At 42.8% G+C, this 15,005-nt stretch overlaps 1 protein-coding gene across 1 annotated transcript; it reads left to right on the top strand.

Annotated features, from left to right (window-relative positions):
* Positions 1–13: 13 nt before the first annotated feature.
* Positions 14–14,785, top strand: MFAP3 (microfibril associated protein 3). Its single transcript, XM_054038250.1, has 3 exons — positions 14–147; positions 8,678–9,158; positions 11,182–14,785. Exons 2-3 carry the CDS (start codon positions 8,867–8,869, stop codon positions 11,925–11,927), a joined length of 1,038 nt encoding a protein of 345 aa, XP_053894225.1. The 5' UTR covers positions 14–147; positions 8,678–8,866; the 3' UTR covers positions 11,928–14,785.
* The last annotated feature ends 220 nt before the right edge of the window (positions 14,786–15,005 follow it).

The raw sequence follows: 15,005 nt of genomic DNA, 5'->3' as shown, positions 1-15,005 counted from the left end.
CTGACCCGGAAGCCGCCTCTCCCTGCCGCAGAGGCACTTCCGGGTTGGCCGTGGGGCGGAAAGGTCCGTTGGTTTCTCTACCGCGTAGGGGTGTGAGCGGTCCCGGGGCTCCGGCCAAACCCACCTCCCACCAGCTTCAGCCTATCGGTAAGTTGCCGTGCCGTGACGACAGAGCGTGTCACCGCGGTGACGTCGCAGTGACGTCAGGGGCATCTTGGCGAGGCCTTGTCCAGTCCCAGCGGAGGCTGCAGCGCCCCGGCCTGACGTCATGCGGCCCCAGGGCAGCCTGGCCATGACGTCACTGCCCTGACGTGCGCTCTGTAGTGACGCTGCAGGACAGGACAGGACAGGAGAGGGGATCTGCTGGGGGCCGGCGGGCGCTAGTTCAGGGATGGCCTATGGCGGGTGTCAGGCAGGGGGTCGGCCCAGGTGATCCCAACCCACCCGCTCACCTGGGCCCTGTAGCACAGTGACTCGAGGCAGGGCTCTGTCATGACATCACAGCGCATCAGCCTGGCGAGGCCGCCGGGCATCCCCGCGAGCCCGCGCTACCCCGCCCGCCCCCTGCTCTGGGATGGTACTCACAGGGTTACCATACGTCCGGATTTTCCCGGACATGTCCGGCTTTTGGGGGCTCAAATCCCCGTCCGGGGGGAAATCCCCAAAAGCCAGGCATGTCTGGGAAAATCGGGAGGGAGGGAGGGCTCAGCCGGGGCCTCTTTGTCTGGGGTCGGCGGTGCGGGGCCGGGGCCGCCGGGCCGGTCTGGGGTCATGGGGTCGCAGGGCTGGGAGCCGGGGGGTGCGCCGGGAGCCGGCCGGCAGTGCTGGGCGGGCCGGGGGTGGTCGGCCAGGGGCCGGGGCCGGCACCCCAGGGCCCGAGCTGACCCAGGCTGGAGCCGCCGGGGGGCCAGCCTGGGCCGCGCCTCCTCCCCCCATACCCCCCCTTACCTGCTTCAGGCTTCCCGCGAATCAAATGTTCGCGGGAAGCAGGAGAGGGGGCGGAGACTTTGGGGAGGGGGAGGGGCTGGGGGCGGGGCCGGGGCCCCGTGGAGTGTCCTCCATTTGGAGGCACAAAATATGGTAACCCTAGGTACTCGTGACGCTTTGGGGTGCCCTGGCCAGGATGTTTTGGTTTGAGGATTTGTTTGGGTTTTGTTTTCTTTTTTATTACACTTTAAAACAGGGGTTGGCCACCTTTCAGAAGTGCTGTGCCGAGTTTTCATTGATTCACTCTGATTTAAGGTTTTGCGTGCTAGTCATACATTTTAACATTGTTAGAAGGTCTCTTTCTATAAGTCTATAATATAGAATTAAACTATTGTTGTATGTAAAGTAAGTAAGGTTTATAAAATGTTTAAGAAGCTTCATTTAAAATTAATTTAAAACGCAGAGCCCCTTCCCGCCTCTCCTCCCCGCCCCCCCCCCCCCCCCCCCCCCGGACCGGTGCCCAGGACCTGGGCAGTGTGAGTGCCACTGAAAATCAGCTTTATCATGTGGGAAAAAATGTCTATTGTCATATACTAATTTCAACTTTATTTTTTTCAAATGTGTATTATAACAAACTAGTTGACAGGCTACACAAAGATGAGATATACAGTAAAACAATATTTTCTAGTCATGAAAAAGTAGGTTTGTGATTGAAGTGAAAACTAAATATTTGTTGTTGTAGATGATTATAGAAGGATCTTTAAAGATAGGAAAATTCAGAGTTCAAGGCTACAGTCTGATAGTCCCAATGCTAGTTATTATGGAGTTGGTATATTTTAAAACTGATACACACCCCAATCAATTGCCAGAATCACCAATTAGTTTGGACAGTCTAGGATTGGGAAATGTATCTTGGTTTTTTTATTCCAGTTTATCTAGGTATATGAAATGATGTTATATCCAATGATGTAGAGCTATATAACTTACTATCTCTCAGGCCCCCATCTTAGAAAGACTTATGCATGCGTGTAACTTTAAGTACTATGAGTAATCTCATTGACAGTTAAACTGTCAGTTTCACAGGTGATAGCCAAAGACTTGACTCATATAACTGCATGCATCCTGAATATTCATCCCTCCACAACTCTTTGTTGTTAAGTATGGCCAGAAGCTGGGAATGAGCAACAGGGGATGGATCACTTGATGATTATCTGTTCTGTTCATTCCCTCTGGGGGACCTGGAATTGGCCACTGTTGGAAGACAAAAAGAACAGGAGTACTTGTGGCACCTTAGAGACTAACAAATGTATTAGAGCATAAGCTTTCGTGGGCTACTGCCCACTTCTTCGGATGCATATAGAGTGGAACATATATTGAGGAGATATATATACACACATACAGAGAGCATGCTTCGGATGCATATAGATATATGCACACATACAGAGAGCATTCTTTGGATGCATATAGAGTGGAACATATAGAGCATGCTCTCTGTATGTGTGTATATATATCTCCTCAATATATGTTCCACTCTATATGCATCCGAAGAAGTGGGCAGTAGCCCACGAAAGCTTATGCTCTAATAAATTTGTTAGTCTCTAAGGTGCCACAAGTCCTCCTGTTCTTTTTGCAGATACAGACTAACACGGCTGCTACTCTGAAACCTGTTGGAAGACAGGATACTGGGCTAGATGGCTCTTTGGTTTGACCCAGTATGGCTGTTCTTATGGCTCAATAAAGGTTAAATATGTTGAGCTTAAGTTCAGGTTGAGACATAAACAATTCCAATTACTACTGTGGATGCTTTCTCTTGCCTTGGTTTTAATACTTTCTTGAAGAATTTGTGATGTTTGCACTTTTCATGTTTTATCCTCTTTTTGACTCTATTATCAGCTTCAGCAGCTATTTTGCATAAATGTGATGATGGTTGAGTAATATGGATTTAGCAAAACATTCTCTTCCAGCAGTTGACAATGAATGATCATTGTCTGCTTAATAATAATAGGTTTGCAAAAAGAGAAATGTGACAAACAATTTATAATAAATCAGACCTTGAAGAATGTAATGGTAAAATTCAATGACCCATCACTCGTGATGTTTTATACATTATGCAAATACATTGCACGTATAGGGGTTAGCATATGCAATTACTGAAGATAATTAGCTCACTCTTCTGAGGGAAAATGTTGCTAGATATTTCCGGTGTTGAAATAATTGACTTAGGTTTCTAATGTCAATTTAGAAATAGAGTTAAAAAAACTTGAAAATCTAATAACTTAATTTCTTCATTTTGAATTATTAAAATTATCACAAGAAAACCACTGGAGATATTGGAATTATCTCCACTGACTCTAAAACATCATTAGTCAGAAGATTACAGTGATTCAATATAATAAGCTACTCTGTGTCTGATTCAATAAGGACTTGTTTTCACTGCAGAGTTAACTTGCATGTTGCCCTTAACTCAGATCCCAACCACATAAAATAGTTAATCCAAGTGTGCTGGTGCTTTTATCTTGAGTGAGTTTAGACCAGTGGTTCTCAAACTAGGGCTGCATTTGTGCAGGGAAAGCCCCTGGCGGGCCGAGCCAGTTTGTTTACCTGCTGTGTCCACAGGTTCGGCCAATCGCAGTTCCCACTGGTCGCGGTTCGCTGCTCCAGGCCAATGGGGGCTGCAGGAAGCAGCGCAGGCCGAGGGACGTGCTGGCCGCCCTTCCTGCAGCCCCCATTGGCCTGGAGCAGCGAACCGCGGCCAGTGGGAGCCGCGGTCGGCCAAACCTCTGGTCGCGGCAGGTAAACAAACCGGCCCGGCCCACCAGGGGCTTTCCCTGAACAAGCAGCGGCCCTAGTTTGAGAACCACTGGTTTAGACTACATCTCAAGTTAGCACAACTCTTCAGCTGCTGACACAACCCCTCTGTGCAGCTCCAATGTTATTTCGCAGTGTGACTGCTCTCACTGGAGCCGGGCTAATTTAAGAGGAGTTAACTCAATCACTCAACTCCAGAGTGAAGATATACCCTAAATCTGCTATCTAAATATATTGTACAGACTGCAGAAATGTATGTTAATGTTCCATTAAGATTAGCATTTTAGACTTTGATCCTTCAGGCATAGGGATGCCCACCTGCACATGCAGTTGTAGGATTGGGACTTGAAAAACTCTGAACTGAGGAAATGTAGAACTTGATTGTCATGTAGTAATTGCAACATGCTCCCTTTGTACCTATCAGAACCAAAATTGCCCTCAGATACCGCTTTGTAACTCCCATTGAAGTCAAGTGGAACTATGTGTATATATCTGGTGGCAGGTTTCGGCCCATTGTATTATTCAAGTTACATTTAACAGCATAACTAACAATCACTGAACAGTAAAATATTAATCACTCAACAGCTTGTGCTGTGTATTTCCAGTTTCATAGCCAAGCGCTTAGTCAGTTTTGTAGCTACACATAGAAATAGCAGCTGAAAAACCACACATATGGAGTTAAAATTGATATTTATATTTATTATGTGATTCCATAGTCACATAAATAATATCCACTGAAAACTTAATGGGAATATTTGTGCTAGTCATGTTCCAACACACACACCCTTTTGTTTGCTTGTTTGTTTTTTCATTTCTTATCCTTTATTTTTCTTTCTGGGCTTCGGTCATACAAAAGTTTATGCAGCACGTGTTTAACTTCATGCACTGTGAGTAATTCTGTTAAAGTCAGTGGGATTGCTCACAGGATCCCATCCTGGCCCTATTGAAGTCAGTGTCAAAACTCTCACAGATGTTAGTGATACAGAATCTGGCCTACAGTGTGTAAAGATAAACATGTAAGTCTGTGCAGGACCAGGGCCCTAGTTACTATTTTTCAGGAAGGAGGATACACCCTTTGTAGTGTTCGGATATTTTTGAATTGTACTTGCATAGAAAACAGATCTTAAAATCTTTTAAAATAGAAATGTTTTGTTCCTAACTGAAAAATAAGTGTCCGGATTTTGCTCATACTTTCCAAAAACATTCACCCCTGGAGCATTTTTATCTGAAACTGCTCTAGCTATGACAGGTTTCAGGGTAGCAGCCGTGTTAGTCTGTATCCTCAAAAAGAACAGGAGTACTTGTGGCACCTTAATCTCTAAGGTGCTACAAGTACTCCTGTTCTTTCTGCTCTAGCTATAATTTTTATAAGCCACTCCTAAGATTACTGTAACTGAAAGAGAGGAAAGAAAAAGATAATTTTCTTTTTTTTCCCCCCCAGTATGTTTACTTTGAGCGTTTGACAACACTTGGTTTATAGTCAATTTCTCTGTTTCCCCTGTATTGGCAGTTCTTTTACCCTGTCAGAATGGTCTTTCACACAACAATAAGAAAAAGAGGGAAATCTTTTTTTAAAAATAGAAAAAATAAGACCACAAAAATTGGCAGCGGGGACATGTGGAAACACGTGTAGTATCTGAAACTATGTTTAACACCTTTTTTTAAATTAACTAGATTTCCACAACTTTTATTGAATCTGATCTCATCTGACAAAACTAGGACCGATGCTATAAAACTTTAATCACATGAGTAATGCTTATTCATGAGAGCATCCTACTCATCTGAGTAAGGGTTTGCAGGCTGCAACCCCTAAGTTGAAATAACATTTAAATTGTGACATGAAAGACAAAAGACATGAAAGAGAAAGGGTAGGTTAACACTTTGGCCTTAATTCATATTATTGTTCTGTCTTCCCCCCATCAAAAAAAAAATGAGTGAAAGATTGTGTGTCAATATAAACTTTGAATCTTCTTGCTCTTTGTTGTTTCTTTTATACAGAACTGTTTATTGCATTTTATTTCCTGTGGGTTAGGGGGAAGTTTAAAGAAAAAGCAGAACCTCTGTGTTATAAAATAGTGTCTCATGTACATACAAGAAATGAGAACAGATGTCATGTCACTTGATTAAGTCTGTGTGAAAAATATCCTTCTGAAACTTTGCATTTGTCTTGTACGTATTAAACTTTTTTAAATTGTACCAATAGTGATTAGTTCATATTATGGAATAGGTACTTGCCAAAATATTTTTTTTAAAATCAAAGTAGTTTTGCAGTTATATAAGCACACACACAAAAAATCTTCAACTCATCAACTTCTAACATTTTTGGTTTATATATTTTTACAGTTATGTAACCTCTGAAATTTAAAAGCATTAATTTACTACTAAACTAGAGATTTACATGCCAGGTTTCAGCCCTGAATGTGTTTTCTCAGCTGACATATACACCAGAGAGAAACAAGATTTTTAACTAGTGCTGACAATACTGTTTATTGATTTCATTATAAAAGTGAGAGGGTGGTAAAGTTACTTGGTGCTTCAGGACATGTGCCTTATCCCACATAGCTTACCAGCAAAATAACACCAGATAAACTCAGGACCATGGTAAGGGAAATGAAGTTTGTGGAGTTATTGATTAGGAGTAAAGAGGAAAAGGAATAGCTGAACAAGGAGGATTTGCAGGAACAGAGAGGGCACCTGGCACATCTGTGTACCCCCATTTGCCATGGGTAATGGGGGTGAGAGAAAGCACAAAGGAGAGAGGAGACAAAGGAGAGCAAGGAAAAATGATTGGGGAAAGCATTGGGAGCAAGGAAGAGAGTAGGGGGAAATGAAAAGGGAGATGAAAGAGGGATCCAAGGTATTAAATAGCTTCATAGATGTGCTATGTGCGACAATGTGCCTTCGGGGCTGAGTAAAGCCCCCGGAGTATCTCCCTGGACAGCCTGCTTTAGCTCCAGCAGAATTGGATCAGCACCAGTTTCTTTGCATAAGTGCTTTCCCAGAGATGCCACTGGTGGAATGCAGCTAACTAGGAAGCTCCAGTCCTTGTCAGCTTGCCTGTGGGAAATGGGTTCTGCTCAGTAGCGTGGCACTAATCGAGTTCCTTCCACAGCTGCTGGCCTCATCCTAAAGGAAGAAACAAGAAATGAGACATGCAGAAAAAAAAAATGGGGAGGAGAGACAGGCTCGGTGCCATTCAGTGGGTTTACACAGAAACAACAGTTGGGGCCTACTCTAATTCCACCTCAGGTTTAGACATGCCAGTCAGTTGAACCTTGAAGGAGAGTCAAACAACAATACTGTTTTTTCTAATTAACTGATTTTTGACAACAGCAACCAATAATGGGACAAAGTTATCTTGTCAAATTAGAAATCCGGATCGTCCTTGGACAAATAACCTTTAATAACAAATTCTGAGCCTGCATAGTATATGGTAAATGAATTTCCTAATTCCTGGTTGTGATTGATTCATCTAGCCTATAAAGGAGCTAAAGAGCAAAAAATAGGTGCCTTCATTTGTAGAGTAATCCTTTGTGCAGTGATCCTATTCCTCTGTGGTATGTTAAAGTACTATAAGCAGTGTTAACTAGTAATGTCGAAATGATGAGAAAAACATATCAAGTGCCTGCTGCCTCATTTATAAGCATATCGATGAATCACTTAATCCTTTGTGCTGTCCTAGTTATGAAATACAACCCTACTGGCATTTGGTATTGGTAGAAGAACAGAGGATAAAGATTGAAGTCAGATATTCATTAAGATACCAGGGTATTTTAGTTTGTGTTTTTCCCATCATAAATTGGTTTTCATTGCCATGGGACAGTCTGGAAGGAATGATGGGTCCAAGGAACATTTACTAGATCAGAAATATTCTCTGGTCAGGTTTCATGAAAATGATATACAAATGTAAACCTTCCTCACCCCAACTCATTCTTGGAGTTCAGTGTATTTACTGAAATGTTTTGCTTCCTGGTTGTCAGTGGAAAAAAATTGATATATACCAGAAGCATTGGTATTGGTCTTTTATCCGTTATCTTGTGCACACCTTCATTTTAAAAATTGTGGGTTCGGTCCTTAGTCAACATATCCCCTGACATCACTAGGAGATGCAGAGCAGAATTTGGCACTCGTAGCTTTTAAAGCACTTTGAAGATGAAAAACATACTGGAAGTGCTAAATAGTAGTAGCCATTAGTGTAATATTTTCAGCATCAGATTACGGTAAAAATGTGGAGTCTGATAATGTGGCAGCAAGAAAAGTTGTCATGAGGAAGAACATTTAGATACTAAGGGCCAGATTTCAGAAATGACTTTCCATTTTGTGTCCACAAATAATTGCAGATACAGTTTTCCAGGCACAAAAAATTGTGGGTGCATTTTATAGTACTTAGGCATCTAACTACTGATTGTACCTGCAAATCAAGTAATTTGTTGTCTCGGGGCTATAAAATGCATCCACAGTTATCTGTAGGTACAGAACAAGGGGCTGAGTGATACCCTTTGGAAAATCAGGACTTGAAATCACTTTTTTTTTAAAATTACATTTTCATCCTTCATCTTCCCCCGTTGTGAAAACTGTTTTTCTTTGTCTGCCATACACACAATCCACATTTTGATCCCAATGGGAGCTACGCATTTCCAATCTCTTAACCACTTTGGCCCTTTTCTTACATTCTTTTTGCCCCTAATGCCTAGCCTCCCTGAGATGTCTTATTTTGGATGGGAGGACAAGTGTACATCTGAAGTGACTGGAGTACTGATCATGCTAATACCTTCTGACCCTCATCCCTTTGGCATGCCCTGAGCTCATCTCTGATGCCAAACCTCTCGGCTGACAATTTAAATTATTTTAGTCTGAAATCTGTTTACTGGAAATGAGATTTGAAAACCACGTAAGCTTGGTATTATTAACAAACCTAATTCTCTCTCCTTTTTTTTTCCAGTTGGATTTCCCGTTTCCACTATTAATATCGATGGTCTTGAAAGTGCCCTAGGATTCAGATATTTCCAAGAAACTCTCTGTCAATGAACAACTCAAGACCCTCCTCACTGATCTCGGTTTAATGCAGACAGCTTGATATTACGCATCCTTACTCCAAGTTAAATGAAAAAACAATTTTCTCAAATCTTCCATGAAGCTCAGTTGTTACCTGTTAGCTTTGATTGTTAGTGCTAGTCTGCCTGCTGCTTTTGCACTGGAAAATGTAGCTGCTAACAGGACAATTACACCTGGGTCAAGATCCATTTCTCTGACTGCTTCACTTCATCCAGTCTTCCGAGTCTTGGCAAATTCTGCAGCACATCATGATATCATAGCAAAGGAGGGGGCCAGTGCTTTAATTGAATGTAAACTGAACATCAGCCAGTATGAATTTATCCTTTGGTACAATTCAAAAGCACAGCTGCTCAATGAAAGAGATGAAGGTAAGCTCTGCTCCTCTCTTAGACAGTATCTGAACACCTCACCATCTTTAACATATTTGTCTTCACAACCCTCGTGAGAGGTTTATCACATTTTACACATGAGGACCTGGGGCACAGAGAGACTAAGTGACTTGCCCAAGGTCACACAGGAAACCTGTGGCGTAGCAGGGAATTGAACCAAGTCCCACGCTTGTGCCCTACCACTGGCCCACCCTTTCTGCGGTGATGCTTAATCTTGTACAGCTGAACTGTCTTGCTTCAAAGGTACAGAATTAAAGATCCATCGTATCAGCTCCTTAGCTGATTTTTTATTTTGTCCTGCTCTTTATAAGAACATAAGAATGGCCGTACTGGGTCAGACCAAAGGTCCATCCAGCCCAGTATCCTGTCTACCGACAGTGGCCAATGCCAGGTGCCCCAGAGGGAGTGAACCTAACAGGTAATGATCAAGTGATCTCTCTCCTGCCATCCATCTCCACCCTCTGACAGACAGAGGCTAGGGTTACCATAACATCTTAGGTGCATACATTAAAAAATAATTTCCCTCAAATTGTGACCTTTTCTAGCTGGCAAACTATTCTCATGTTTTCTTGGCCTTTCTAAAGGAGAGAGACTATTTGATTACATTTACTTCCTGGTTTATGTGCCAGCAGCTCTCTGGAAATCAACAGGACGTTTAACTGCTCAGGGAACGGTTTTGCTGGTTAACCATTGCTACAGAGTGAGATGCACTGTCTTAGCCATTAAGTGTTTAATTTAAAAAAAGAAAAAAGTAAGACTGTTTATAAACTCTGGAAAACATTCTTCATTAGATAACGAGTTTTAAGTTAGGTCAAATCGTGAACCTGAGCTACTTGACAGTATCCTCTTAAGGCCGTGCATATTAATTTGGAGTATTATCCAGCTTATGTGCAGCTAAAATAATCTTTAGGTGCCATCTGGAAATGTAATTGAAAGCAAAGTAAATGAAGAGAATGAGTTATGAAAACAAATGTGTCCTCCCCAGTTTAGTAAATATGTAGGAAATAGCCGGGAAAGCGAGCATTATTATTATTTTATTTTTTACCAAGAGTTTTGTCAGTCAGTAGAAAAAGCACAGTTGTGTAGTGGTTAAAGCAAAAGACTGGGACCCCAGGGATGGGTTTTAACACCAGCTGAGCTACTTAGGGTATGTCTACACTGCACACTAAACACAGGCTCTGACTTGGGTTTGAGCCCAAGCCCCTCTCCTGTCCACACGCAAGTCAGTCTGACTCTGGTCAGCAGCACTCAAGACCCAGGTGCTAGGACCTTGCTGTGGGTGGGGGGCCCCAGAGCCCAAGTACAAGCCCCGCTGGGACTTGGATCCAAGGCTTGTCATTTTGCAGCATGGATGCAGGTCAAGTCACAGACCCAAGTCAGAAGGTCTGCGCAGTGCAGTATGGAGGCGTTAGTACGGCTGTGAGAGACAGGCCAGCAGTTAACCTAGGCTGGATGCTCAGGCATGGGCTTGGAAACACCGAATCCACGAGCCCGGGTCCCACAGACCTGGGCTTAGTGTGCAGTGTATAAACGTACCCTTACTGACGATGTGACTTTTTCCATGGCTCACTTAACTTTTGCCTTAGTCAACCCACGTGGAAAATTGGACGTTATAATTATATGGAGCAGTAAATGAATGCAGCACTGTACAGTGGGCAAAATGTGCTACACAAATACTGGAATCCATGCTGCAAAGAGCTGTCAGTCTAAAGGCACAGCTGCACAGTACGGAACAATACGAAATAGAATAAAGAGTGGGATTCGAGCAAAATCTTATGGTAGAAAAGTACTTGTAGCACCTGAGTTGTAAATTCTGGCTAAACAAGCTACGGAACGAAATCTCCACCGCATTAGGTATGATCATTGAGGAATCTTTGTATTATGTAAGAGATGCAGTACTTAGTGCCAAGGCCTGTATCTCGATAAAGGAGTAAGCATAATTTGTTACATTTTCTTAATTCTCTTTGTCTCATTACTGTACTTGTTTCTTTTGGGTCTTTAGGTGGAAGATGGTTGATCGTTGACGGAATCCTTAACATTACCAGTGTAACTTTTGGTGACCGTGGGCGGTACACTTGTGCAGCCATTACTCGTAATGGCACCGCCTACTACACAGTCACCCTGAGGGTTATCTTCACATCGGGGGACATGAGCATCTACTACATGATTGTGTGTCTGGTTGCCTTCACAATCATCCTCATTTTAAATATCACCCGTCTGTGTATGATGAGCAGCCACCTCCGCAAGACAGAGAAGGCCATCAATGAGTTCTTCAGGACAGAAGGGGCTGAGAAGCTTCAGAAAGCCTTTGAGATCGCCAAGCGCATTCCGATCATCACATCTGCCAAAACCTTAGAGCTGGCCAAAGTCACCCAGTTTAAGACCATGGAATTTGCTCGATACATTGAAGAGCTTGCTAGAAGCATCCCTCTCCCACCTCTGATCCTGAACTGTAGGGCATTCATGGAGGAGATCTTCGAAGCAGTGCGAGTTGATGATCCTGATGAAGTTGGCGAGGAAACCAAACAGACCCAGGCCCTTACTACCCAAGATGCAATCTACCCCATCAACCCAGAGCTCAAGCGCAGTAATTCACCAGCAGGGGACTCGGATGATGGCTCCATGAATGAGCAGGGTCAAGAAATAGCAGTCCAGGTATCGGTCCACCTTCAGTCAGAAATACAAAGCATTGACACTGTTTCCCATGAGAGCTGCCATTCTTTACCTTCCGAAGAAGAGGTCTGCTGAATCCAGCAAGATGGGATTATTAAAGGTGCATCTGATTTCTGTAGGGCGTCGAGAGAAGAGGAACCAGAGTCAAATGTGCACAGGAAATAATGAATTTTTTTCCAGCATCTGAGGTGCCAAAGCTGTTCCCTAAATCTGTGCATTTCCTCATCTGTTTCTCAGTGCTGATCTATAGATTTAAAGCCTGCTTAGATGAGGCCATTTGGAATACTCCTTCGCAGCAATTTTGCAAAGCAAACATACTCCATTGGAAGCATTTCACAAAGGGGATGATTCACACTCAATTTCTTGGTCGCCTCAGTTACTGTATCAGAGGTGGCTAAATTGAGCTAAACTCCTGCCAAAGAATCCTTTCCTTGGTGAACTGTTTCTTCATCTGCACAAAGAAATCTGAATTCTTTCAGATTCAGATCTGCCTGCATTCTTGTCATGACGATTTGAGAGGTGTGCTCTTTTTGAATTGCCTCTTGATGTGTGCAGCCCATCAAAACTATGGGCTTCGGCAAATCTGCTTCATGTATTTTGCTCCTGTGTTGCCATCAGAATGTACTGTACTTAGAATAAGGAATAGTTCCAGACTGTGCATCTGGATTAAATTGTCATTGTTTCAAAGCAGTTTATGGAATAACCAGGGCTCTCAGGTTTTGATGATTCTGCAGAAACTTACCAAAATGCTGTTGTAGTACATGGAAAATTAAATCTTGATTTTTGCCATAATCAGCACCATGGTTAAATGACCAGTATTGCTAGATGCCTTACCCTGTTTCTCTTTTACATGGCAGGACAGGAAGGCAGCACTGCTGGTATTATCTGTCCCTGAACCTTATTGACTTTACTCACTGCAGAAAATCCAAAGGATTGTGGTGTATTTGACATTGCCATGAGCAAGGGATGACGAGCTGGTAGTTGGTTGTCCTAAAAAAAAAATGTCTCAGGCAGTTGTTTCTAAACAACATTAACAAGAAAAGTGGGGGGAACTTAGGGCCAGATTCTTAGCTGTGGATAGTTATGGCTCCCTGATTCTGCTGTCTGCAGTAACCCTCTGGCCATGCCCCCTTCCATTTCTAGCAAGCCCCGTGGTAAGAGCTGCAAGGAGATGTAGCACCAGAGCTGACCATACATTGCCCTGTGCTAGTTAGAGACTCTCCTGTGCCAGGAGAGTCCTCAGAGGAGGAGATCCAATCCCTGGGAACAGGAATTTAGAAGAGAATCTGACCCCTGGTTTCGCTTTTTGGTGCTGATCTTTTCCTTTTTTTGGTTTTGGTTTTATTTAACATTTACCAGTGTATCACTTACATTGCATTTTATTTCCCGTTGAGATTTAAATATATGTAAGGCTTGTAAGCACTCCGCAAATTAATTTCTTACAACTACTGGAAGCATATTGCCATATAATTTTAACAACTTGGCAACAGGCGCACCGCTTAGCTTCCCACATCTCTTTCTTTGCTTCCTGTTTTTGAAAGGTGACTTGAACTAGTGGTTTCCGGAAGGAACAGTCAGGATTCTTCAGAGGTTTTAAGGTTACGTTTACAGGAGTGGAGGTGGATGGCAAACAGATACAGGAGTGCCATTCTACAAAGCAGGGTCATCTGCAGTAATGCACCCTTGTAATAAAAGGCAAGACTAAATCATATTTATGTGTCAGTATTAGGGAACTAGAGGGTGAAGCATTTTTAAGTTCTTTGCCTAGAAGCTTCTGAAACCAAACACAAGCAATGCAGGTCTAGCAGAGCTTGTCTTGACTGAGAGGCCTGTGTTTATCGGGAATATAGGACTTGCTGACTGGATCAGCCCAGTAATCCATCTATTCCAGTCTCCTGTTTCTGACAGGTGGCTGGCTGCTTCAGAGGAAGAGATCTGGAATAACTTGCCCTTAGTGGTAGATTCTTCCTCCCCCTCATATAGCTAGAGATTGTTAATGCTCCTCTTCATCTTAAGGGTTTAAATTCCTTCCTCAGCTCTTTATTTATTCTTTAATAGTCATGGTTATAATTCTGGATATTCTTGTTATTCAGATAAGTGGCCAATCCTTTTTTGCATCCTGCTAAACCGCTGGCCTCAGTGATTCCTGGTGGCAGTGTTTCTGCAGGCTAACTGCGCATTCTGGGGAAAAGAATTTCCTTTGATTGAGTTTGAATGTCATAGCTCAAAGATTTTCAGGCCAGAAGGGATGGTCGTGTAGTCTGACCTTGTACGGTCCCCAGGCCATAGGGTTTCCACGTCCCCGTGCCTGGCTTTCAGAGAAGCTGATGTGCCCCTCTGTCAAACTGTCACACTACATATGGTGGCAGCATCCTTGATGGTTTTGTCCCCATGTTATAAATGCAATTTGGAGATGGAACCATAAAAACAAGGCTCCTTTTAAATATGTCCAAACCAGCAGACGTGCAATAATGATTGACAGATGTCTCATCAAATATGGCAGCTTGCGTGCAACAAAATGACACTGGAGCTATGTGAGATCAGTGTAAGAGAACAGCTCCCGATTTAACTGAATCTGTTCTTTAATTTGTATAGTTTATGTAGATAACACTGCGTTCTTACTAAACCAAGTCTGTGTTTGCCTATCGATCTGTTTCATCTGGAGTCTGAGTAGCAGAGAGAAAGGACTTGTTCCATTAGGCCAGAAAATACAGAAATGATGTGCTGGATAGTTATTGTGGTTTTTTTAAATTCCAAAATCAAATGGCCAGTTTCCCATAGTAATAAGTCATTTCACTTCTGGGAGAGAGGCTGTTTTGTAGGATTTTCAGTACATAAGTCACATTTATGAAGTGTAGGGCCCAATCTTGTTTCCACCGAACTTACTCAGAGCAGGGTTGGAACCCTGCTATGACATCAGTGAGTGTATTGAACAGATTCCTATGACACTGGGAGCCAGGATGATGATAATGCTGTTGTATAGAACCCATAATTTCCAAGTAATAAACCCTAACATAGTGGTTTCCAAACAGGTTGACCTATTGCTCCCATGTTAGTGAGATCTGTTACTGCTTAAATTTTTTTGATACATCTAACTAAAATTTATTTTGGAAAGATTACTCAAACATCCAACGTGGGGGGGGGAGGTTAACT

This window comes from Malaclemys terrapin, chromosome 8, assembly GCF_027887155.1.
Source record: "Malaclemys terrapin pileata isolate rMalTer1 chromosome 8, rMalTer1.hap1, whole genome shotgun sequence".
NCBI classification, from domain to species: Eukaryota; Metazoa; Chordata; order Testudines; family Emydidae; genus Malaclemys; species Malaclemys terrapin.
The sequence above is the reverse complement of the archived record's forward strand: the minus strand, read 5'-3'. Positions and strand labels throughout refer to the sequence as shown.